This window comes from Centroberyx gerrardi, chromosome 4, assembly GCF_048128805.1.
Source record: "Centroberyx gerrardi isolate f3 chromosome 4, fCenGer3.hap1.cur.20231027, whole genome shotgun sequence".
Lineage (NCBI taxonomy): Eukaryota > Metazoa > Chordata > Actinopteri > Beryciformes > Berycidae > Centroberyx > Centroberyx gerrardi.
Genome location: NC_136000.1, coordinates 5,547,477 through 5,575,146, shown reverse-complemented (window position 1 = coordinate 5,575,146; position 27,670 = coordinate 5,547,477). Strand labels below are relative to the sequence as shown.

Here is a 27,670-nt window from a genome sequence, read left to right as displayed (position 1 = left end):
CTTAATAGTAATGTAACAGTAACAATTAAATGTTACTGCACCAGTGCATTTTGGGAAAAGGAGGCAGGTAGCATGACAGCAGAGAGCAGAGCAGTGGTGGCGACTCCCACATCCATAACATCATCTAAACAAATTGGTCAACAAGGGATATGAACCACAAGAAAGGTCAACAAGCTTTTATTTTCTACAAAATGACACAGTTGGTCATCATGTGTAGTTTATACACAATTTCTTGTTGATTTATTTTTTATAGGATGACCAGACAGATTGATTTTTGCCCCTAATGTTTTCTCAGATCTGCTTTGCCCTAAGATCGTCAGACTGCTGCTCGTCTTGTGGTTGATGGTTCCTGCTTGAGCCTTAGTCAAATGAACACAGGGCTAAAATTATTTAAAAAGCACTCTGAATTCTGCTGAGGGGAAAAAAAAGTCAGAGCACCAAGGCTTTCTGTGGCACTTTACATTGTTATTTATAATGAGGTGTATTCCTCCAGTTGCAGTTTCATTATATAATTTATCACCATATTTCTTTGTCGGCTCTTTTCTTTCTTTCTTGCTCATTCTTTTGATTACCCATTGTGGTTTCTTATAGTTTTACTTTTTTAAGATTAATTCTTTTGTATATCTATTTATCTACAATGTTTTTCCACATAAGATCCTCCGTTTCTTTCCTCTCAACTCTACTCCTTCTCTTATTATAACCAGGTATATTCGTGTGCTAATAATTGAAACTAAACAAAAGTAAGCAGGATTAAATGGAACTAAATGAAACTAAGTGAAACAAAACTAGACTAAACTAATTCCTGCCCTGTGCTCTCGCTGTTCCGGGAGCCTCGGCTTGCTGCATTACTGCCTAAAATGTATTGGTTCATTGTATTACAAATCCCCACACCGCTTGAGTGGAACGGAGCAGAGAGCGTAAAACCAAACAGATCGAGCCGGCATCAGGTGGCGGATCCGAGCCGCTCGGACTCTCTGGGGGGTCTCGGGGTGACGGTCAAGGGGCCTGCCGGGCACCGGGAGGCCCCGTGGGGGTCATGCCGAGTGGCTGCATTAATGAGTTTTTCAAGGAGTCATTTGGTCTAATTAAGGCACCAGCCAGCCACCGTGGCTTCAGCTAGTTACCTCAGAGAGAAGATACGGCTCCATCGCTTTCATCTCCTCCCCCTCCCCCCTTTTGTTCCCCTGCTTTCATCTTTTGCATAGCCGCTTCTCTTCAGCACCTCTGGGATTTCTTCAGGCTGATTTGAGGAAATTCTTTGGGTTAGTGAACAGAATTTGATGCCAAAGATCAAGGATGTACAAAGACAGGCAGTGAGATACTGGTGAATGTGATTATAATGCAACTAAGGCAATAATGTGTAGTAAGTCGTGACCCATGTAAACACCATACTGATGATGATGAGTGTGATTATGCTCTTAGTCGAAGTGAGTGTAATTGCACTAACGTATGTCGAGTGCTCCGATTTGATTGGTATTAATAGACACCAGTTAGATGTAAACTCCTTGGTCACCCTGTTATGTGGAGGTGGAAGGGAAGTGTAGTCTGTACTGGGCTGGACCAAGATGGCGGCCGGCAGGAAGTAACACTTTTGGAGTTTAAGTTACGCCTGTTGCAAGACATGCATATCATGCGGTTTTTAGATGGTGACAGAAAAACCTAAGGATGGAGGATTTGTCAGAACAACTGACCAAGTTTGTGTCCGCTGGAAAGCACTGAAGGCTGCAGACTACAGGGATAAAAAGCTGTGGTAGAGCAGATCATGGCTGTAATTGTTTTGGTAAAATCTGATAGTGGAGGGACCGGAAACAACTTATTCTTTTTAACAACAACAAAAAACCCCTCTGATTCCCACAGTTCTCTCTGGATAATTGAAAGAAGTACTTCACTTATGTGAACTGGATGTAGAGAATTGTCAAATTATGGAATCATGTATATGATTTAATTGACAATTGCCTTACTTGCAGTATTGGCAACAGTCACCATATTGTGCACATGCAAACTTAGCCAATGTCATGTTTTCCATCAAGTATTTTTCTCTTGTTCAGGTTTGAGGTTTTGGCAGCTAAGAGGAGGAGGGGAGGGGGGGTATTTTATTATTTTTTTGCTTTTCTATAATTTTATGTCTCTTTCTGTGTGAAAATCATTTCTAAATAGTTTTCTCTAGTGCTTTCTCTAGTGATGATTGGTCGACTCCAGTAAAGTCAGATTTCTACATCACAAGCTGACCATGTTATAACTGGACAATACAACTTCGCCAAAATAACAAATAGTTAAGTTTTCTACTTTTTTAATGAGAACAAGGAACATCCAAGAGTGTAAAACCCATGAAAAACATGAGATTATCCGTTTACAAAGACACCCCGCCTTTCTGCATCCTTTAAAAAATGTGAAAATGAAAATCATCACACATTTCAAGGCTTTGAAACGTTAATATGTGAGTCCATGGTGTTGCAGCTTTGGAGTGTTAGGGTGATCAAAGTATGACAAAAGAGACTTTTTTTAGATGTGTCGTTTAGATTAAGCCCAGAAGATAGGAAGCACTCTGTTAGGACACAAGCTGGGGACTGAGCAACCTGAGCTGGGTGGTGTTGGTGTTTGATGCTGAAACACCCAAATAGCCCCAGTGATGATGAGAAGACTTGATTATGTAACGTCTGTTTGGAGAGTTCTGAATAATCCCGATTTTTAAGTGGTAATTTGTTTCGTTGTTTTGATTTTGTCTCCATCTTTGTCGCTAAGTGCTCAATTCTGTGGTGTTTCTGCACTACACTTCCCAGAGATCACCTGTCAATCAAACAGTGTGGGTGGAGCTTGGATTTTCTGTTGGTGAAGTTTGAGTTTCTGTAGGTGGCGCTCTTTGTCAGTCATATGATGGCTATCGCTGCTCATGCTAACTACCCAGTTCTTCTTCTGTTTATTCCAAACAAACGGGAAAACGCATAAAGAAACGGCGGGTGTTTAGAACAGCAAATGTAAAAGCTTTCATGAACTTAATTCAGGTTAAATCACTATTGTGTTATATCAGTTGGCGATGGAGAGTAGCAAAACGGATGTGTATTTATATGTAAATGTCATGGATTATTACTTTAACTTATTTTCTATTTACATTCCACTGCAAACTTAAAAAAAAATCATTCCATTTACACCAAACCCTGTTGAATGTTAATGATGGTTTTATAATCCCAGTGGGAGAGGAAGGCTAATAGAGAAGGACACCATAAGAGATGGACAAAGCAGTCCTGTTGCACGACATTGATTAAATGTAAGCTACATTGTCCCGGCGATCTTGGCCTATTATTCTAATCCTATGCTAAAAGCCCGGGGACTGCTGATGTTGTGACTTTCTCTCAGCGGAGTGGGATTCCTTGAGTTCTTCATTATTGAATACCTGTCACTTTCCACAGCAAAAGCAACCAACCCCCCCCCCCCTGCTCCACGTCTGAGAGAATCGTTTAGACTTAAGAGAACGTCTCGGGTCTTTTCTGCCCGTTTCAAAGGTGGATTGATCACCGCCGCTCTGACTTTACTTCAGAGCCTGTCAATTGGCCCATTGATCTGATATCTTCCCAGGTGGACGGGCCTGTGCTGCTCATTACTGTGCCTGCGTTCGGAGAGGGGAGCTCTTTATTAGCCAGTTCAGGGCTCGACGGACAGATGCTACTGCACTAAAAGTAAGCCTGTGCATTGGCTAGGGGGGTGAATGTCAAGCTTGAGGACTTAGGCAAGGTTACGCAATTGGGATAACCACCCACGCTGCAATCCAGAGCTCTTTGACTTTAAGAAGCGAGTAGGCGATACGTTTTTTTTTTTCTTGCTGTGCACTTGTGCTCCTGTGGAGCTCAGTGAGTAGAGACTGGCACTAACACTGCCAGGGTTAATGGTTCAGTTCCCACTGGGGCCACCCATGCTAAAATTGTATGCACTCACGTTACTGCGAGGTATTTTAGATGAAAGCGTCCATCTCATGGCCTGTGTTAAGTTACTTGGAGGAAACCGAATGGCTGGAAATTGCTGTACAAAGCGTTGAGGGCTGTTTCACAAGGTTGATTTACAGTAAAGCCGATTGACATTTCTCATTCACGCCTTACACTGAAAGCGAGAAAAAACATGAATAGGGAACAGATATGAAGTGGATCCTTTGAAATCCTACAAAAGGGGGATTAGTCTCCTCAGCAGCAGTTATCATTTCTGCAGGAAATCCCCTTCACTCTGAGCTATTGTTATTGGTAATGGGGCGGGCGTCCTTCACCCATTAGCCGCAAAGCATCAAGTTTAGGATTTCATGTCTCCCTTCAGCTCTGAACGTCTCAGGATCACACTGTGGTACTTCATCAATAGAAATGCTTGTTAGAGGTCATGGAATCAATATTCTGTAATAGGTTCGTACCGAATCAGAATCAGATTTATTGGCCAAGTAAGTTGCACATACAAGGAATTTGACTCGGTGGTTTGCTTCCGTAGGTCACATTTAACATAAAAACAACACAAAATTATAAAAAAGTAGCATATAAAATATGTAAAAGTAGAAATGAAGGAATATGTCTCTTTTTGAGGTATTTTGTAAAGAAAATAATGTCATAAAATATGATGTAATATGCTCCTCCAGTCAGATAGCTCAGCTCTCATGTACTCCCGTTGTGATGAAATGCTACTTGATCTCCTTCTTTTCTCCGGTTGCAAACCTCCAAAGGCAGGCATATTTAATGTGCCCCTTTTTAAGAATACATCTGGGAAAATCTCATCTCAATTGCGCTCCTAGATGGAAGTCCCCCCCGTCCCTCACATACAGGTATTTAAGGCTCGGGAACGAGAGGCCTGCCATGTTTAGGTGGCTGTGATGTAACTGGTGGGATTTCAAATGTAATTCTGGTGTCGAGATGGGACCGCTGTCGTAAATGTTTGATGAACGACGAGGAGGCACTCTGCTCGGACCGCCCAGACGCTCCTGGACTGCCTGTGGTGGAGAGGGCTTTTTAGAGAGCCGCGCGTCTGTGTGAGGGCCAGGTGGACGCCCTCAGGTACACATGAATCAGTACACATTTACATACATGTGCACGCTTCTGCATGCACACACACACACACACACACACAACTGAGCACTGTTTCTCTTTCAAACACACAAGACTCTTCAGCAGTTTCTCTCCTCTTTTTTCCCTCTCATCTTTCCTTGCTTCCACTCTTAATCCTCAGTGAGGCAACAGGGTACAGTATTGCTTTTTTTTTTTTCTTCATCTGACATGTATCCCGTTTGGCAGGTGAAGTCGCCTTCACATACACTGGCCACTTCTCACTCCCACGCGCTCTCAAGACTCTCCGCCAGTCGTAACACGCGGCCGACGTGTCCGGCCCCGATCCCATCGCTTATTATCATTTATTTAAGGTCTCGAAGCCAAGGAAGGGCTAGTGGGCGCGCTCTGACGGAGAGGCAGCGGAGCGTGGCGTTACACCATCTGGGCCACACTGGGATCAGCACAACATGGGTGCCTGATCTAGATACATCACTAGCCATCAACCGCCTTAAGACACTCACTGCTTGTCATACGACAGAGCGGTCGCCCCGCAGCTAGCATGATAGCAAGAACCTTCCTCGCTCTCCCCTTCCATCTCTCTCTCTCTCTTTCCCTGTGTTTTTAAGCAGTGCCGCACAATATGGACGAGCTCATACTGCGATTATTGTAACTAGGGATGCACCGATATATCGGCAGACTATCTGTATCGGCTGATATTAGCTTTAAAATATCAGTATCGGTCCGATATTATGTTTACTGCTGATATTTAGATTGGAATCGACTGTGGAATTGGATTTTTTTGTGTAAGAGCGTGTCACTTAACACAGCAGCAGAATAAAACTAACATGGTCTTTTGTGTAAAAAACATTAAATTATCTTAAGATAGGCCTATCTGAAAAGCTACACCTGTTTTGCACCTGCATTTGTTACTAAGATTCGTACGAAAATGCATATCGGTATCGGACAATGTGGGTGGAAAAATATCGGATATTGGCATCGGCCTCAAGAAACCATATTCATGCCTAATTGTAACAGACTGTGCAGTTGAAATTGAACAGGTCAGTCAGTCAGTCAGTCAGTTAGTCAGTTAGTCAGTCAGGCAGTCAGTCAGTTAGTCAGTCAGTTAGTCAGTTAGTCAGTCAGGCAGTCAGTCAGTTAGTCAGTCAGGCAGTCAGTCAGTCAGTCAATCAGTCAGTCAGTCAGTCAGGTAACGCTTAGTGAGATGTTGCTTCGTGAGATGGCCTCTAGAGGGCGTCTTTGACTAAGAGATGGCCCTGAGTCTCTTGACAGAGGAATCAAATCTAGGCTTTATCAAAGGGGTCATTGGGCCGGAACGTAACCGGTTCTGAAATAATAAATACCGAGCAGTACCGGAGGTTGTACCTGTTTTAGGAGCTTAAACTACTGACTCGGTTTGTTTCATGACCAAAGTTTTCCGACTGGGCGGTGTTTGGACCTTCGGGCCAATCACAGTGCTTAAAAACACAGACAGTTTCATCTGAGCTGCGGAGCCGACAGGTTGTGTCGTGAAAATGTCGAGACAGAAGAAACTACACATTCTTTTTCTATTTTCAACCCAATGCGAGTGATAAAACCATGTGTTCAAGTGAATTTAACTTGTTTCTATGAAGTAGCTCCGTTATGAGCGAGGCTGCTGCTGTATTTCTGCCTCTCCTCCATGTTGACGTTCCAAAACAGCCCAACGGACAGAAATCTATCCGTCAATAATTCTGTCCGTTTTCCGAGGGATCCGTGTGGCCGCAGCTAGTGGAACTAAACACACGCGCCGTGGGCCTGTACAGGATCTGTACTTGTTTACGTTTGTGCCAATCATGTCGGTCGTCCCTCTGCTTTACGTTCTTCCTGGTTTGTTGTTTTTCTTTTCTGCGCACAGTCAGCACAGTTGGAGATATCAGGACTTGTTTTCCTCCTTCAGAAGAAGCCAGTTGCTGCCATTCATTCTTGTTCAGTCTGGAAAAACAACTTCCACAGAGCGAGAGAATCCATTACAGTGAACATGAAGCCTTCATTTGGTTTTGCCAAAGTTTTTATTTTATCCTTACTTCATTGTGCCAACGTGTTTTCATATCAGCGAGTGCTTTACGCTTTGCCTCCTGTCAGTCAGCTGACACCCACAGGAAGAAATGGAAGTCTCCTCCAGGAAATAATCCCTCAAAAACATGTCGCCTTACAAACTTTATTGTCACATCCATTTAAAAAGAAAGAAAAATGAGTAAATGTTAAAAAAATCTAATTACATTGGACATGCACTGCAAAATGATTGGGGGAAATGGAAACTTGGACATAGACAGAAGAAAATGGGCTATAAGTCTAAATGACACTGACATTCTCCTTTTAAAATATCATTTTAGAAAGTGTAGTTTTAAGTTTTATGTCTACATTACCCTTTGATGTGGTTTGAAATACTTTCAGTCGCTCTACAACGGTAGGTTTCTGGGTAATGTGTCCCGCTGGACTTCCCGCTGATGGCCAATCAGCTCATATTAGCTACTCTTTCTGGGTTAGCCCCATGAAAGCCCTATGAAAGGTTTATGGGGTTTTAATGTAAGATTTGGCAGGGGGACAAGCTGAGCGAGCGAAGGGTTCACTTCAACCCCCTCGGGTGTCGTTTGGACTCGCCTCCTGTCCTCCTGGCCGCAGCCTCCGGATCCCCGGACGCTGTCGGCAGGCGGTACAGAGTGAAACCACGAAGGCCCGCCGCCGCCGCTGACGTAACGCGCCGGGTCTCCCTTTTCTGAACCCCCGCTCCTCCATTTCTTTATCCTTGAGTCTCGGGCCAGCCGCGAGTTGTCGCCTTTTTTGTGTGTGCATATTTAATTCCTCCTGTGCTGTTTAACGGCAGAGTACCCCAACGACGCGCAGCATCTGCTCTGCGATGGGACCCTTCAGTGCATTTATACCTCCCCATGCAAAGAGCGAAGACTGGAGCGTCATGTAAATTTGATGCCATCCTCCGCTGTTGTTGCTGCCTGCCTCCCAGGGAGCGCAAAAAGTGAAAAATAGGTCCTCTCTTCTGCTGTTTTCTCTGTTTGCTTGAAATATGAATGGGCCCTGCTCGGAAGCTGGATTTTGTAGTCTGTTTAATGTTGCTGCATAAATGGCTCGCTGAAACGGCTGTGTTAATCATGTCAGGGGAGGATTATGGGTAAACAACAGTGGTCAGGGTCAATGAGGAATCAAATTAGGCAAGGTTTAATGCTGTAATAACTTTTTAGTTTCTTTGTGGATCAAAGTGGGAGTTCTGTGGCCAATGGAGTGCAATCAATTATATGTCAATGTGGCTCCTTGTTTTCTTGTTTTTCAGAAACCTGCTGGACAGAGACACGTTTTCCAAGTCTGATCCAAGTAAGTTTGTTTCCCAACACACACACACACGCACACACACACACACACACACACACACACACACACTCCTATCAAGCAGGCATGCATGTATAAACACGCACACGCATACATGCACACACACAGACACACACAAACATGCATATGCGATTCTACACATTAACACAAGTATGCGCACACACACATGCACCTCGTGCAGGCATGCAGATTTGCTTTGTTTCAATTTTTGTTATTGTGAAGCATCATCTTTCATACAGAAAGCACATTCCATAAGCTTCTTTTATGTATAAACAAACCAACAAACAATACAAGGCATGCACATTTAACACGCACAAACAAACCTACAGTATGCATGCTACACTACATATGGACTCATGCATATGCACACACACACACAAACACACACACACACACACACGTATCAAGCAGGCATGCATGTATAAACAAGCACACGCATACATGCACACAGACACACACAAACATGCATATTTGATTCTACACATAAACACAAGTATGCGCACACACACATGAACCCCATGCAGGCATGCAGAATTGTTTTGTTTCAAATGTTTTATTGTGAAGCATCATCTTTCATACAGAAAAGGAATGACATTCCATATGCTTCTTTTATGTATAAACAAACCAACAACCAATACAAGGCATGCAGATTTAACACGCACAAGCAAACATACAGTATGCAAGCTACGCTACATATGGACTCATGCATATGCACACACACACATCCTTGTACTTCTATCCTCATGAGGACCATTTTTTCCCAGTCCCCTAACCCTAACCTTAACCCTCACTACTACATACCTAACCTTAACCTTTACCCTAATCTTAATCTAATCCTAATTCTAATCTTAACCCTAAAACCAGGTCCTAACCCTAAAACAAACCCTTTAAGAAGTGCGGATCGGCCCAAATGACCTCACTTCTCAAAACTCAAATTGGTTCTCACAAAGATAGCAGTACATGAACACACACACACACACACACACTGCACACACACTGCACACACACTCTGCTTCCCCTGTGTGAATCAGTAGACATTTGCATATGTCAGGGGTCGTATTCGTCACTGTTCTCTGCTCTGGCTCCCAACGTGAGTGAGGGGAACCAGATCATCCTCACACACGCACCAGCCACTTCCCTCCTACAGATTAAGGGACACACACACTCACACATACACACACACACACACACACACACACACACATACACACACACACTCCCTTGACAGCAGGGGTTCATTTAGGCAACTGGTCCAGTGGATTTTAAAGGCCCAGGCTGTAATCCAGAAGTAAATAGCTCTGCTACGGAAATCTAAATCATTGGATCGGAGACATTTTTTCATTCTCGACCTGACAAAGAGAGTCCTCAATTCAGGGACTGACAGTATGTGATAGCTGAACATCTAAACATTAAGAGTATAGCCACTCATATCCACTCACACACACACACAGACACACACACATGCACACACACAATTTCTTGGAGTTTGTTATCTCTATTTCTATCATTGTCCTTGTTCTTTTTGTCTGTCTTGTGTGCTTTGTTTTCTGTGATGCACTGTGACAATACTGTTGGTTAAAAGCCCCCTATAAATATACCTGGTTTGAGTAAAAGAAAAGTAAAATACTTACTCTGAGTTACATTGTAATGATAAAGTTGCATACTCTTTAAGAATAAATAGATATATTTAACCTTTTATTCATCCGGGGAAGGTTTGCTGAGCGTGCATGTTTTGTTTTCAGCATCACGCTGCTTCATATCCACACCGCTCCGCACATTCCCACCTGGGAGCTTCCCAGTACAACCACAGTGTTTTGACGCTGGCCACTGATCAGTTTGGCACTGTATGTGTAAACCCGTTATCGATAAGCTCACAGAATCGCGGATTGGACCTTTAAGTGCCAGACAGCGGAGAGGAGGATGAGCATCCCTGCCCGCCCGAACGTTTATGCAAGGAGGCACTTGTGCTGCGTCCATGTCTCTGCTCTGCTGACAGCACTGGCCCCAGTCACACAGCATTAGACCGCCTCAGCAGAGCCACACACACACACACACACAGCGGCACACACAGGCACACACACACGCACTCACAAGCACACACAACCACACAGGCCTCAGGGAGGCTCACGTACCATATTCATATTAGCTCATAAAGCTGGACAACACTCCAGTGTTTCTGTGTGTGTGTTTGAGCGTATTTGTGTGTGTTTATATGCGTGTGGGTGTGTTTGTGTGTATTTCCGTGCATGCCTATGGTCCTTTGTTGTGGGAATGTGTGTTTGTGCATGCGTTTGCATGTGCTTTGATCATTGTTCCCCAGCAGATTGGAAAAGGCCTTCATGCAGACAGGAACATTATCAAAGTGTGCCACGTCGGCGGCTCCTACCTTCAAAACAGAGGTGGTGTTAGCGCCGCTATTGTCAAATCCCTGCCCTCATCATCAGCCTGATGAATAGGAAGAGTTGAAAGTGTGCGCTACGCACGGCAAGTGTCGTGACGGAGAGGACGCGTCGCTGTTTGTGGGCGTGTGATTGATGTATCGCTTTCTCCTGCACAATAACGCAGAGACCATGTGTCATCCGATGCTTCATGGCAAGATAAAAGGATGACTGTATATTCAACCAGCTGAGCCCCAGCTCGCTGCACACCATCTACAATGCAACATATACAACATCCAGACTGACAGTCTGCCACAACACTGCAAGTCGGGGCGCTTCTGTCGCTGCACCAGGCGCAGTGTAATTAGGAATTTATGTCTTTGTGTGTGCGCTCAAAAACAATGTGTGATTTTCAACACTGCTGTGAGTCTAGTGTGAAACAACACATTCACACACCAGTTTTCAACAAAGCGTATAACAATAATGTATGACTTTAAGTCCAAAACATATCTCTATTTTGAAAAAACAAAATCTTCATCAATTATTGTATTATATTAATTGTATTATATCCTCACAAACATAACTATTAATGCCTACCAAAGTATGACTACATCATATATTGCTGTAGCATCAACTTGTGATAGTTCATACATTAGCTAATTAATTCATGATAGTTCATGCTTTAATTTATGCTTTAATTAATGATAATTCATGTCCCCTTAATGGAAAGTGTTATCTCTATAAGCAAATGTCATAAGATGACTCATAAATTTAGTAGTAATCCATAATTTGCTTTACTCCCAATTAATTTTAGGATTGGTTTTAAAATTGTATTGATTACTTCCAAAGCGTCGTCTGGCCTGGCTCCAGATTATATTTCAGAGCTGTTATCTCTTTATGTGCAGAAGCGTAGTCTCAATGCGGCAAAAAAAACTCTTTTTGTTCCAGCGGCCAAACTAAAGTGTAAAGGTGATGGAGCCTTTGCAGTCAGGGCGTCTAAACTGTGGAACAATTTACCTGGAATAAAAAGTTCATTTGACTCTGTATCTCCTTTTAAGAGCCAAATGAATATTCACTTTTATCAACTTGCATTAAATTATTATCTTGTTTTATGTTATGAGGTTTTGTTGTTTCACTTCCATTCAAATTAGCGGTTACTTAGCACTAGCTAACAGGCTCACGTCCGATGCTTTTTGTTTTGTTTCATGCTGTCGTGCGTCCAGATAGGGCAACAGCAGACAGAGGTTTTTGTTGTGGCCTTTTACAGTTGGCCATCATTGTCGCTCAGGTGGAATGGGTTGAAAGAGGTGCGGCTGCTTTACTGATGAGGTGTATTTTAAAGATGGCTCCCAAAGGATGGCGCTCAGATTACAGCAATAAGCAGCAACCATACAAAAGCAGATGGTTTTGCATTTGAGGTGTGCGTGTGTGTGTGTGTGTGTGTGTGAGAGAGAGAGAGGGAGAGTGATGGGTGCAGTTTGTGTTCGTGTCAGCTTGCATGCTAATGTGTTTGTTTGTGTGTGTGTGCGTGTGTGTGTGTTTGTGTGTGTGTCTGCTGCCATAGTACCATAGTACCTTCATTTCAGAGAGATTTCTATGCTACATTATAATAACTTTTACCTTTTGGCTACAATGGGCCACTGTAGACTTGGTGCATCAATACATAAACAAAATGCTAATTCCCTATCTTCATCCCCACAGCGTGACAAAGTTCATCTTAAGTTGTTTTTTTTCATTTTTATTCACCCAACAATTGCAGCAGAACTTCAGAAAACTGTCCAGTTTACCCAACAGGCATAATGGCAGAAAATATACAGCAAAGCAAAAAATCTGATAATTGTGAGCAAGCATTTGTAGTTAATCCCTGCAATTTCAAGGGATTGTAACCACAAATTACACATGGTAGGGCGTATTTAATATTTTGCATAACCATTTCGCTGTGTGTCGGTCATGTGAACATTTTTACCAGTTAAATCAAGTCTCTGTTCTCGGGGGGTTTCGGACCGGCGAGTTTCTGCCACATGACGGATGCGTGTGTGCATACAGTACCGGCTGCTGGAATGCAAATGAAATGTCACTTTAGTGCCAACTGATTGCTTCACTTAGTCCTCAGCAGTGTCCCCTCATCAAAAAACACTCCAAGACTCCCTCGGACGAAGATGCTTGAATGTCAATATGGAGGACTTTTCAACGCTGATGCTCCCCCACCCCTCCCTCCCTGCCTCCCTCCTCTTCCTCCCTCCCTCCCTCCTCTCCCCTCTCTGAAATATCATCACGCTGCGAGGCAAAGTTCTAGTGACATTTAATTAGGGAGTTTTCCTCTCATGTGGGGGTCTGGGAAAGAACACGCTCTCAGCTGACTTCTCAGGGCGTTGTTTGTTCACTGTTAACTACTCTTCAATCAATCTATCCTCTCTCGTTTCTCTGCCCCGTCCCTGTTTTTTATTCAACAGTCTGCGTGCTGTACACTCAAGGAATAGCCAACAGGGAATGGAGAGAGGTGAGTACCTACAGCGGGGTGTTTGGGGAGGGGGGGGGAGGCGTTGGATTCATTAATTACTAATAAAAAAGTCACTTCCAAGGAGCTGAAATGCCATGTTTCACCCAATGGACACCATTTCAACATTGTAAAATTCATGTTAATGGAATACACCGAGTTTTTGGGAGCTTGGCCTCTTAGCTAACGTACATAGTAAGAAATGCGACCCAAACACTAGGTTGAGCCTGTTGGGTCGTTTTGTCGGTTATTTCACCCAATGCAGATGGGAGAGGCTCAACTTTACGTTACGCGACTGTCTATAGACACCAAAATCATCCACGTGTCCCCGGTAGATCATTTGCTCCGGCGCTCCATGCTAACACTTTAGCATCCACTATGTTGAGTGATAGTAGGCGACTAGCATGATCTCAAAACTGAGAAAATGAGAACTTGTAGCAGCTCTAAAGCTAAATGGTAAGTAATCTTAAATGATATGCAGCCAAATCTGGCAGCTTTGTGTAGATTGGTAAAATGAAATCACATGAAATATGATACAAAAACAACATACTGCAGGGACTGCTTTCCCTGTTTCCATCGGAATTGAATGTGGTGAGACTGTGTACAGGTACAAATCACTGTGCAGCGGATGAATACGTGGTTGCTTACCTGAAATAGTTCCAACAATAAACCTGGCTACATCACCTATATTGAGTGAATGGTCTTTCATTTTTAAAAATGTATTAATGTACAGGCTGTATAAAAAAAATCCACTCAACTTTTTACTTTACAGGCACTTTACTTACTTTACTTACTTTACTTACTTTACTTCTTACTTTGGATATGCTAGTTGCATACAATCACTTAACATAGTGCATGCTAAAGTGTTAGCATTTAGCACTGAAGTGAACATTCTGTTATGTTCTCATCACTAAACATCCCAAAAACTTGGTATATTTCTTTAATGTTGTTGGTGTTTCTGTTGGGGAATATGGCATTTTTGTTACAAGGCAGTAGGTCAGTTCAATTCAGCATATTTACAGTGTCTTTTTTATTATGCCAAAAATCACTTCCAGCTCTCACCTAAATTATTAGCAATAAACACCATAGATGTGTGACTGTAATGTGATAATGAAACCTGATGATTTATATGGGGTTGGCAAGTTGGCAGGTGGGTAAGGGAGGTTGCATGAAAGATTGCTGGTTAAATTCCCAGTACCTACAGTTCCCAACTCAGCTGTAGTGCTGCTGAACAAGGGCACTTAACCTACTTGTATATATGTACCAACCTACTCCAAGGACAGGAATTGGAAACTAAAAATAGTACAATACAATACAGCATTCAGTAGCTTACAGTTCGTCCTTGTGGTTGCATCTGTCCTTGTAAAAATAAACAAAACACGCTTTATATGGAAACTGGATTTGAAGTGTATGTTATACTGTATATTGTATGTTGAATGAATGTTCCTGACAACCAGTGTTACAGCATCACCTGAACTTTCTCCCAGTTTGGCAGGACAGAAGTCATAGACAACACCCTCAACCCAGACTTTGTCCGCAAATTCATCCTGGACTATTTCTTTGAGGAGAGGCAGAATCTACGCTTTGACCTGTGAGTTAACAGTTGACTTATGCGCGTTGGTGTGTGTGTGTATGTATGTATGTGTGTGTGTGTGTGTGTGTGTGTGTGTGTTGGACAGGCGTGGGTGAGAGTGCTGCTCCGTGCGGAGCAAAGTTGAGTTAAGACTGAAATATTCATGGGCAGCGCAGAGGGAGATGTAAGTCTTCTCCCTTTTAAATAAAAGACTAGTTTTCATGCCACTTTTTTTTTTTCCAGCATTTCTGTTTGAATTCATATCATTCATACAATGCTCTGAGACGTAAAAAGGGCCATATATCCAAATTGAATGGGACACTTCTGAACTATTGTCAGTTCCCCTAAATTTGGTCTGCACTAAAATGCCATGCTTGTATCTAGTCTTATGTTCATGGTATCGTCTTGGGTTTATGGAATCATCAAGCTAACGGTTTGAAAACGTGGCTCACATGATGCAAAGATAACTGGGGGCGGCAGGGTGGTCTAAAGGTGAGAGAGACTGTCCCGTAAACGGATGGTAACAGGTTTTGATCCCTGCAGCAGCCAGTGTGTTCCGTCTTAAGTGAGCAAGACACTGAACTCCTACCTGCTTCCTGCCGGCGCTCTCAGTAAGAGCATCTCAGTGCCTAAAAAATGTGAAATGGATTCCAAAATTGGATTCCAAAGCCGTGTGTCGATGAATAGTTAATTGGTACATTCCCTTCGAGTTTTACGCATGCAGTAGTTCAACCCCTCCTGAAGAAAGCTAACCTAGATCCCTCAGTCCTTAACATCTATAGGCCTTTTTCTAAATGGACGTTTCTATTAAACGTTTAGAAAAAATAGCTTTTAGTCATTTGTTGTCTTTTTTGGACATTATTTTTGAGAAATTCCAATCAAGTTTTAGAGCGCTACGCAGCGCAGAGACAGCCCCTCTCAAAGTAACAAATGGCCTCCTTTCAACAGCAGATGCAGCAGATTGCTCGGCCCTAATCCTTTTAGACCTAAGTGCGGCATTTGACACAGTTGATCATGCAATTTTAATTGACTGCCTTAAGCACTGGGTGGGTATCTCTGGCTCAGCACCGAGTTGGCTCAGATCTTACCTCTCAAACAGAAGTTACTCTGTTATAATAGGCAATTCTTCAGCTACCTCAGCAGGCAAAACCTCTGGGGTCCCTCAGAGCTCCATTTTAGGCCCCACCCCGTTCTCTCTCTACATGCTCCCACTTGGTAGCATCGTTTGTAAACACAATTCGTAATTCGTCTCTCTTTCCATTGCGATTCAGATGATACTCAGGTGTGTCTCCCATTAAAACCTGGCAACCCAAACACCTATAAACACTCTTAAAAACTGCCTCGCAGACATCAAGTGTTGGACGTCCCAGAACATTTTACAACTCAACGATTACAAATCTGAACGTCTTATTTCGCCCTCCTAGCTCCAGAAATCTTGATCTAAAAGAACTTGGTAGTCTGTCCTCATCACAAAGCCAGTGACATGAAAATTTAGGAGTGATTTTTGACACTTGCTTGACTTTTGAGGAATAGGTAAGGAGAGTAGTGAGTAGTTAACTTCCTACAATTGAGAAATATATTTTAAAAATCCAGTTGTTTTTATCCTCCATGTTGAAGGTCTTCTATGCCATTATCTTGTTTAGAGTCAAAAGTCATTCTCGCGTTTCCAGCTTGTTCAGAATGCAGCTTAGCATCTTTCTACTGGTTAACAGCTAGATATAGAATTGATTTTACTGATGAAGTGTAAAGCATGACTAGGTCTAGTCCCTGGTTACATTGCAGACCTCTTAGCTCCCTGTGAGCTGGATTATTAACAGTTTGTTCACGTTTTCTATTTTTTTGTCCACATCTGCATTTTGATTTGCGATGTTTTGGAAAGTTGCAAAACTCATATTTCCTCATTTAGCCTAAAAGTTGAGCTGTCCAAGAAATTACGATAATCCGGATTTTCTCCATTGTGTTTCAGCTTCACGCATATACACTGTATACACTGTATTGGCCCATGATAACTCATGAAATATGGATAGGCTCTTTTGTTTGTTTACTTGTTGGCCTGTCAGCGCGGCCACATGCTGTTTGCAAGCTGTGGGAGGTTAGAGTTAAGGTCAAGGAGAGACGGCTAGCTGTTTGTTTGTGTGTGTGCAAGCAGCAGATTGTATCATGTTGTGTATACATTCAATGCCTGAGGAAGTGTGTGTGTATCTGTGTGTGTGTGTTCAGGCTTTTGTTCATATGTGAAAGCAAGTATATGTGTGTGTGGTGTGATATTTGTGGGTGGGTGTGTGTGTGAGCATATATGTGTGCATATTCATTCATTTTTAAGTGCAAGTATGTGTGTGTCGTTTCATGTTTGTGTATTAAGTCCTTTGTTCATTTGTGAAGGCGAAGATGTGTGTGTGGTGTGATATTTGTAGGTGTGTGTATGTGTGCATGTGTGTGCGCATGCCTGTTTTGCGTATTCGTTTGTGAGGGTGAGTGTGTATATCGTTTCGTATTTGTGTGTGTGTGTGTGTGTGTGGGCATATATGCGTTCATTTTTAAGGGCAAGTATGTGTATTTGGTTTCATATTTTTGTGTCCATGTGTGTGAGCATGTGTGTGTTGGGGTATTTGCTTGCGAGGGCAAGTGTGTGAATCAAGTATGTGTGTGTTTGTGTGTGCGTTGCCATCTGCGTGTGCATTCCCGTGCGCTAGAGGAATGTAACTCAGCCTGTGCCGGAGTATCATGCAAGCTGTTAAAAAAGAGAGAGAGAGAGAGAGAGAGGGGCATGATATTTGGGTTGTAAAGAGGGAGATGGAGGTTGATGGAGTGTGTGTGTGTGTGTGTGTGTGTGTGTGTGTGTGTGTGTGTGTGTGTGCATGCAGCTCGGCCGGCTCCCTGCAGGGCTCGTCGTGAGTGGGCGAGCATCAGGCCCCGTTACTGTCTTCTGGCCTGATGGCCGTTCGACCACTTGCAGGGAGGACACGGCTGCACACACACACACACACACACACACACACACAAAAACACACACACACACACACACACAAACAGTTCTCACTCTGCTGTCGGCTCACACACACATACACCACATACGTACTTGTCAGAATCGAAAAAATACCCGCAAACACACACGCTCACACACACACACACACACACACACACACACAAATATGAAGTCACATCACACACTTCACTCTCACAATCGAACCCATAGCTGAAAACACACATGCTCTCTCACACACACACGTACACACACACACACACACACAACCACACATGCACATATCACTACTCAGACATTCTCAAGCACTCATACTCAGTCTTGATGCATGCACGCAACCACACACACACACACACACACACACACACACACACTCAGAGTCCCTCCTCAGAGACTGCTCTTTACAGAACCAGTGGCTGCTCCTGCTGTACTCAGCCAGCCGTCTCTCTGCTCTGTCCTGCGGTCTGGAAGTCTTTTTGCTGCAGCTCCCAGCTCCTGCAGCCGCTCGTTTACCTCCACCTCCTCCACCTCCTCCCTCTCTTCCCATCATGCTTCACATCCCTGCAGGCGATCCATACAGCTAGACGGACCCAGCGCCCCGCAAACCTCCAGTATAGCTGCTGAACCGTCCCGCGCATCCTCTTCCCCTCCCCCCCCTCTTCTTTCCCCCTGAAGCCACGACACACTTTGCATTTGACCAGGCTTCCTCTGATGCTATCCGTGCCTGGAAATCCTGTTAACTCTCATCTCTCCACTGGCAGCTTTCCCGTTTGCTTCTGAAGGGGGGGAAAAAAAAAAAATTTGGAATTGAAACTTGAGATGCTCACTGAAGCCAGTGGAAGCCTCTAGGTAGATGTCTGTCTAATCAAGTGTGGCAAATTGGATCAGACTTGAAAAATGAAGTGATGTTACACCCCAAAAGGAATCAGAGGAGGCTGCAGCTTTTAGCCCACGTTAAATTTGTTTATATCATTGGATTGAAGACATTTCTTCTGATATGAATTGATGGACGATATGTGACAGATACAGTAAACATGAGTTTTAAATGTATAGGAAGCTGTAAATGGTTAATTTACATTGGCAGTGTTGAAAAGTTGACCTATATTTTGAGTTTGGAGTGGGATTTTTTTTTTTTTTAGATTATTAGATTATTTTAAATCAGCAAACTCCTATCATTCAAGAATATATGCTTCTGTAGCTGTTCCTTTACATTCATTTAGCTGTTGTAATAAATGTAAATATAATGAAAATTCATCATCTGGCCTTACTACAGCCCGCCCCAAAAATAGCATTACAAATTGCAATTACAGCCCCGTATTCCTACTGGAAATGATAACTTGGGTCTCAGAATCCAAATTACCTTCATCCCCCAAATCTATGAGAATATACAGGAAACGCTCGCTTGTGAACATTCCCTCCCTTTTCTTCCTCGGCATTTTGGTAAAATACCATATTCAGGATGTGCTGTCAAGGCCGGTTAGTACGATGAGCAACGTGCTTATAAAAGATTTGTGTGACATCTTGCAGCAGTCTGTATGAAGGGTTTGTGAAGGGTTTTTGTAAAGCTGTTAGGAAATGAAGCTCAAGTGTCAGTGTATTGTCTTCTGCTATTCGCCCGTCTCTCCGGCCTCGTTTGTTTGTGTACCGTCATTAGTCATCATCGCTCTATTCAGACAAAGCTCTGAGCGGCTTCTCCCCCCACAAGACAGCACAGGACCCAGAGAAATCCTGTCTGGCCCACTGCCTATGCAAAATGATGTCATCCACATGAACACTCACACACACACACACACACACACACACACACACACAGAGAGCGAGTGTGTGCTCACGAGCTGCTGGGGGACATCTTCTCCAGCAAAACCTCTCAACTGTGTGTTTATGTGTGTGTGGGTGAACATGTGCAGCCAAATGCATCGCACATACATCTGTAGTATGTTTTTTTTTCTCTTCACTCTCTCTTTCTCTCCCTCTCTTTCGCTCTCTCTCTCTCTCTCTCTCTCTGTCCTCGTTATTAAATGAGATTAAATGAATCATTTATGAACATTTGGGAGTGACCGAGGCGAGGGGCGAATAGAACATGAAGCGCACCTGTGCATTTTGCCGTCGGCGCGTTGCGTAACAGCAGCGCGTTTCCTTGCTCTTATGGAATTACATTTGTTACAACACAGTAGTGGATCCCCCCCCTCCCTCCCACACACACACACACACACACCCACACACACACACACACACACACACTCCCCTTTCCTCGGCTGTGGCATTAGCGACGGACTGTGTCTCTGAGTTTGTCAGCGGGCGCCTTATCTTACATGGCATGCTGTCTGTAGAAAGAAACGCACAGGCTCTTTCACTTACACACTCCGCTGCACGCCGCTGCGCACACACACACACACGCTGACACACACCTGAGATGCCCGGGAAGGTAACGGGTTAGGGAGGTAAATAAAGCTGGGTAAATTGCTCCCTGGGGATTTCGGGGGGGGGAGAGGAGAGTGTCTGCGTGCCTTAGCTGCTGCTCATGGTTTTGCATGAATGTCCCTCCGCAGGCTGTATAAGTATGTCGGCTATAGAGACGCTGTGATGTTCTTGGAGACTGTACTGTAAAATGCACAATAGTATTCTGCAAGCCAAGCGCTGCAGCCGGGTGACAACCGTGCATCTCCAAAATGTGTTTCTCTTCAGAAAAACACCCCTTCTTTTCAGATTGATGACCCTGCATTTTTCAAAATGATACAGTAGGTTTTGAAAGTGTTTTTGAAAAACCCAGGGTCATAAAATCTTGTCAACCCACAGCAGAGCATAGAAGGAAAAACATGAAAATCACCTGAAGTGCACAGCAAAATCGTCAGTGCTCATTTCACTGAGTGTAAAAATCAACACTGTGAGAGTGTTTATAGAAGTCTGAGTTAATTTAACACTTGTAAATGGCCTTAGAGCCATTTCAGCTCTGTTAGTGGACAAACAACTCGCAAAAATCAACACTTGCAACGCTTGAATTTGCTGGGAGGAGTTGTAAGATTTTCACCTGAGACCCATCGGTTCTCAACCTGGGGGTCGGGATGCACCGGTGGGTCATGAGATAATTTTGGGGGGGTTGCAAGATAATTTATGGATTAGGAGAAAACATATTTCTAATATACAAATTGTTATCATGTCTATTTTCTCTTGATTTTTCCTATAATTTTTGCTTTTCTTCCTTGAGAAATAGTTAGTTCTCAGCCTTCTCTTCTCTTCTCTTCTCTTCTCTTCTCTTCTCTTCTCTTCTCTTCTCTTCTCTTCTCTTCTCTTCTCTAGGGGGTTGGGGGAGTTGGCATCACTTTGATTTAAGGGGTCTAAAAGCCAAAAAGGTTGAGAACCACTGATTTTTATTTATTTTTTTATTTTTGTAATCAAATTGTAAGAAAAGTCAACTGTGGGCATTCTCCGCACTGCCTTCTCGCGGCCCGGTGGCAAATATGTTACGGCAATGTTGGGAACCCCTGATTTAGACTATGGACGCCATTGAAATTGTTGTACTTTTATGCCTGAAATATGATCAGTAATGCTTTTGGTGCCAGAACCACAGGCCTGCTTTAAAACTGAACAGCTTCTTTGGAGCAGTGGGGGGTGAAGTGCCTTGCTCAAGGGCCCCTTGACAGTAACATGTGTCTTACAGTAAGTCCCTGTTGTGTTTTGAACTGTCGGCCTTCCAGTCACTTTCAGGCCCACTTGTCTAACTTTTTCACCCACCTCGGCCTCCATCCTGACCCGTCTCTCTCCTCCTCTCTGCAGGTACGATTTGGACTGCAAGAGCGACAACCTGTCTAAACATGTGAGTGTCTTCTCCACCTCCACCTCTCTTCGTCCACACAGTAGCTGCTCAGTAATCAGTCATGCATTCATGGAAATATTACACAACCAAATGTCTTCTTTCGCACAATACAATAGAAGCTTGATTTGAGTCTGAATGTCAGAGGTAAGGGTGATGTAACGAGGGACAAAACAATCCTGTTGGCATTTCAACTTTCTTAAAGGGAATGTTTTTGGTTCTGTCCTTTTTTTTTTATGTCTAATCGCTAACCCTAACCTCTCGTCACACGTTCATTGAGAGGTTTTGTCTGTCCTTAGCTTCCTGTTTGTGTTTGTTAGCAATGCCAGTGCAAGTCAGTTGGGTATGAAACTCAAGTCTCAGAATCACATACAATTCCAGTAGTTGTATTATTCATCCTTACTATAACTACAGGTGTAGTATAAGGAAGCATTGCTAACAAAGCTAACAGGACTGCAGACACTAGAGCTTTAGAAAGCCTCAGCAGGGGTTTGAATTATGAACAATATGATAAGTTTAAAAAATCTCAAACCTGCCCATGAATTGCATTGATAATTTGATGTTACACAAGAGTGTATTGCAAACCTCTACTTCATCTTTGAGGTAATGGTTTCAATTTCGATAATAGTCACTATCAGTTGACAATTAATTTAAATTATTACTAATATCACAATATTGATATTGTTGAAATTTTATTCCCCCCAACTTAGCCCTCTGATATGGAGTTTTTTTTACATGCAGCTTGAAAATTGGAACTGAAACTGGCATTTGGAAAAAGGCAAATGGAAATGAGTGGCAGCAATGTGAAAGAAAATAGACATTTAACTTTTTGGAATTCACTTCTCAATTTTCCACTGGTTTTCTGTTTCACTCTGCATTTTAAAAGTGCTATAATTTAATCTTTTCCATTTCTCTTTTTATTTTCAATTTTCCTTTTCCTGTTGTCATTTTCACTTGCACATTTCGGTATGATGATTCCTAGCGCTGCAGTTCAAAATAAGACATTTATCTTTTTACGATTACATTTGGATTCTGAGTAAAAAACAAAATCCTCCATATTATGAAGGAACGCTATTTGGTTTGTTATAGTGATGCATTCCAGCTGAAACTCCAATCTGCTGCAGACAGTCATGTTACTGACACCAGGCCAGGTGATGTGGAGGCAGCTGGCTGCCAGACAGGAAACACAGACAGACAGGTTACTACTGGGTCAGAGTAACAGAGTCTCACTCAGCCTGATGTCTGTCTGTCTGTCTGTCTGTCTGTCTGTCTGTGTGTCTGTCTGTCTGTCTGTCTGTCTGTCTGTGTGTCTGTGTGTCTGTCTGTGTGTCTGTCTGTGTGTCTGTGTGTCTGTCTGTGTGTCTGTCTGTCTGTCTGTCTGTCTGTCTGTGTGTCTGTCTGTGTGTCTGTCTGTGTGTCTGTCTGTCTGTCTGTCTGTCTGTCTGTCTGTCTGTCTGTCTGTCTGTCTGTCTGTCTGCCTGTCTGTCTGTCTGTCTGTGTGTCTGTCTGTCTGTCTGTCTGTCTGTCTGTCTGTCTGTCTGTCTGTCTGTCTGTCTGTCTGTCTGTCTGTCTGTGTGTCTGTCTGTGTGTCTGTGTGTCTGTCTGTCTGTCTGTCTGTCTGTGTGTCTGTCTGTCTGTCTGTCTGTCTGTGTGTCTGTGTGTCTGTCTGTCTGTCTGTCTGTGTGTCTGTGTGTCTGTCTGTCTGTCTGTCTGTCTGTCTGTGTGTCTGTCTGTCTGTCTGTCTGTGTGTCTGTCTGTCTGTCTGTCTGTGTGTCTGTCTGTCTGTGTGTCTGTCTGTCTGTCTGTCTGTCTGTCTGTCTGTCTGTCTGTCTGTCTGTCTGTCTCCTCAGCCACAGACACAGAACCCCGGCTGTTCTCCTTCCCCTCCCTGTCACACTTGGATCAAATATTATTTACAACCAATGAATTTGTCTTTCACCTGCTTTATCATGAAGTCGGCCACATGAGACAATACAAAAGTGCCGAAACGCTTCGATAATAACAGTCAATGTATCTCTGTGATTGACCTCTTACCTGAAGCTATCTGAATTGTCCTAAACTTCACCCATCTGATACCGCATACAAGTTACAACAAACCTCAAAGGAACAATCTGTAATATGTACTCTTCAGTAACATTTAACAACAGCCATGGGATCATCGTGTGTCCCACCGTGCATAAAATATTTTCTATATTGTTTTCTATAGTGTTTTATAGTCAATCAGTACCGGCGCTACTGCTGAAAATGCACAAAATATATTTTTTTATCAAATGTGTTTCTGCCAAGACGCACCTTCATGATCAAAGTGACAAATAGCGACGTGTCAGAGCGGACAGAGCGACAAGTGGAGCAGCTTTTTCATTGCGGGCTTTGTCAAGTTTTTTAGGCTTCGTTGCGGTACAATCTTCCATGGCTGCACAAATGAAACTGAAAGAAGTGCTGGACAGAAGGGGCGGTGTGGATAATTTCCACCAAAACAGAGAGAACAGACCAGACTGCTTGTTTAGAAAGCTTGAAATCTCAGCAGCCTTTGAGGAAACAGTGGAGTGACTGGCACTGAGCACTTGAACACTTGCGAACCCCCCGTTGATATATTATGGTTATTTTGTCAAACGAGCTAGTAAAATACTACCGATTGTTCCTTTTAATATTACTCTCAAAAACTATTCAACCCGGGCTGCCCTCCTATTGTTGGTCAAGCTCTAATTCCATAGATAAGAATGGGCCACGCCTACAAAGTGCAAAACCCTATTAAATTTCTATGAACAAACATGATAAATCAACATTTCCTGTGTTTGCTTTCTCTGTGTTCTCATAATTTATGTGAAATATACATGGTGTAAATATTTTGTCATTACCTTTTCACAGTTGTCAAACAACAGCATGATCATTAAAATGTTTTTTCTTGTCAAGATGCTAACATGACTCCTCTCTTGAGGTTTGCACGGACGTTTGCTAGCTTGTTAGCATTTTGTGACACTTCGTAGGCGCGGCCCACGCCATTCTTATGTATCCTGATTCTGCGGCCCGGCTTCAGACTTCACTGCCCCACAGCCCTTTCATATCTTTCACATTACACCCAACCAGCAGCTGCAGCAGCCCCTGCTCTACTTCTGTCCATAACTCCAGCTCCATCTCCAGCACTGTTACCCTACTTCATCCTCATCTCCAACTCCAGGCCCGGTGCTTTTCCCCATCCCCGTCCCCATTCCCATCCCCGTCCCCGTCCCCGTCCCCATCCCGCCCCGGGGCTTATACTGAGAGCGCCCAGCAATGTGAGCGCAGCGACTCACTCTCAGCATGAAAGCGGGGGGGACGCTTGGATGCGTCCTGTCGTCGCCGTGGATGTGGGGGATTGGAGATCTGGCACGCAGTGATGGCTCCATTGTCCGCGCACGTCCATCCCCTCTCGCCTGGCTATAAATAACACAGAGGGAAAACGCATACAAGTACAGTATCTCTCTTGGCAGCTATAGTGCCGGCGCTCGAAGATGCCGTCTCTCCTCCTCCCCCTCCCCCCGTCACAGCAGATGTTTTCCTCTGCCGTATGGTTCATATACCTTGTGCGGATATGCTTATGGCTGCGGGGGGGGGGAAGATGTGCAGACGTGGGCCGCGCAGTGAAGTCTAATTAAGCTCTGTGTGTCCTGTTTCCTATCAGATGAAATGGATGTTCCTTTGTCATCGTGACAGCCGCTTATCACGCCCCTGCGCACAGATCCTTATTTTCACTCCCGTGTCTTCTTGTGGTTAAAATATATCAATATCCTGCTGGGAAACATCATTGTCATTTCGACGTCGTTATCCATTATTGTGAACTTAATTATTAGCAAGTTGTTTCAGGCAGGGGGATGGCTTCCTTGTTTGCAGGCAGTAATCTGGATAACAGGCCGTGTGTTCTCTCACAACGTTTGACTATTTGAGAAACGCCATCGTTGAAATTGATCACTGTAAACTTTTCTTCCGAACGGATAGAAATTAGGTTAGGAAACCTTTTAATTAAAGGGGAACGCCACCCATTTTAAGAATTCACATATGTAATTTCTGTGCCCCAGGACAGTTCAGTCAGTGTTTCTGAACTTGCACCACTATTTCCTAAAACTAGAGAAATCAGAGAGAGAACCCTTGAGCTTGTCAACAAAGCCAGTAACCCATTCATTGTCTATGGAGCAGCCCCAGATTTTACATCCCAGTGACTTTACAAATTCAAGGGTCAGTTCTCCAGTTTCTAGCTTTAGGAAAGAGTAGCGGGTGTTCACAAGTATTGACTGAACTGTCCTGGGACACAGGAATATGTGAGTTCTTAAAATGGGTGGCATTTCCCTTTAATGGGATCTAGTCCCAAATCATAATAACAAAGCCATGTTATGGATGGTGTAAATTACAGTACAATAAAGTAAGCGGCCCAAAAAGTGTAAAGGACTTTCAGAAGCAATGTAGGACATGAGATAAATTTAAACATAATAGCTGTGATGTTTTCTACTTCAGCATCCTCCTCTCTTAACCGCCACTGAGCCTGTTTATCTGAGGAGACACACTTCCTAGCTTAGGGTTTCTGAGGCGTAGCAGGCGCTGCGCTGGCGCTGCTAGCTAGCAGCACACTTCTCATGGAGACGCCAGAGCGTTTTTGTCATCTCTTTTTGTTGCGAGAGCTCGGCTGGGGGAGGAATTTGCTCAGCACCGGCAAAGATCTTCGGAGCAGCTTTCTGCCCGCCGGACTCAACACGGCTCATCTGTCAAGTACTTTTATACACACACACACACACACACACACACACGCAAAACACACACACACACACATGCATACACAATCTGGTAGGCTAGGCCTCAGTATCAGTATGAACAATCAGCCCCTGTCTGTCGCAAACAGACTTTTCAACCCCCCCCCCCCCTCGCCTCGCTCTCCCTGCTGCCCAAAGGCCGCTCCTCACTAACTGACTGCTCTCTCTACAGTAATCAACAAGGACACGGCTCCCTCTGCACACTGTTTGGTGTCAAATGGCAAAATATATAAGAGCTTTAGCATGATGTGGCATGGTGGGGTTGGTACTGTGAACTTTATAGGCCAAATGTTGAAAGAAAGCGTTAATGAATGTTTCTCTCTGCATCTCACAACCCTGCTGTGTAACCTATTTATGTTTTTTTTGCATTTCTGTGTGTGTGTGTGTGTGTGTGTGTGTGTGTGTGTGTGTGCGTGTGTGTGTGTGTGCATGTTTTTCACACATGCAGGACTTCCTGGGCCAGGCCTTCTGTACCCTGGGTGAGGTAGTCGGCTCCCTGGGAAGCCGCTTGGAAAAACCTTTGATGTAAGTAGAGCGCTGCAACACACACACACACACACACGTACACACACACACACACACACACACACAGACGTAAGCAAGCACACCAGGGTTCAGGTCAATTCTCTTTCAATTCAGTGAACTCAAAATGTAAGCTGAAACCACATGTAGCATGAACCTTCATTCTCTCTATATGCTTATTAGATTCTACTGTATACAGGCATCTTTTACAGCAAATATTTTCCAGTTTGTACATTTTGATGAAATCCATTTTCTGACTTGAGTGAATTAATAAGGCAAAGGCTTGTATTTCATTACTCCGATCAGGGTAATCACAGTCACTGTCATTATCTGCCATAAAACACGTGCGTGGGGGTCATCGTTAGATTTCGGATTCCGCTCCGTTCAGGGGAATGAATTGAAATCCAGCGTGTGATTTTTAAGATAATTTGCCACGGTCGGTGTTTGAAGTAAAAATCAAGCAGGATATGAAAATGAGCCAAGATGTTGATGAGAACGCGGCGTCTCCGTCGGCCAAATGAGATGAATAGTTAACCAGCAGCAGCTCTGATGACAGACTGTAAACAAGCTGAGACGGTAAACAGTCTGTAGTGGAAAGGGACAGTTCACCCAAAGGGAAGATGTCAGCCGTGAGCCCCGGACCCTGCTCATGTTTTCCGAGGGAGAGAAAAAGAAAAGCTTAAAGTAATAATCAGGGACATTAAAGTCGAGATGAAACGGCATTTCGAGAGT

General features: G+C 43.6%; 1 protein-coding gene across 2 annotated transcripts in view; it reads left to right on the top strand.

Annotated features, from left to right (window-relative positions):
- The window catches only part of LOC139931875 (copine-8-like), a 61,883-nt gene that overhangs the window by 4,099 nt on the left and 30,114 nt on the right, over window positions 1–27,670 (top strand). The window contains exons 2-6 of one of the 2 annotated variants that reach the window (XM_071925508.2): window positions 8,338–8,378; window positions 13,225–13,271; window positions 14,756–14,859; window positions 21,599–21,638; window positions 26,865–26,941. In XM_071925508.2, the coding sequence (XP_071781609.1) occupies window positions 8,338–8,378; window positions 13,225–13,271; window positions 14,756–14,859; window positions 21,599–21,638; window positions 26,865–26,941 (309 nt within the window). Of the gene's footprint in view, window positions 1–8,337; window positions 8,379–13,224; window positions 13,272–14,755; window positions 14,860–21,598; window positions 21,645–26,864; window positions 26,942–27,670 lie in introns of both variants that reach the window. The other variant, XM_071925507.2, reaches the window with a different exon arrangement.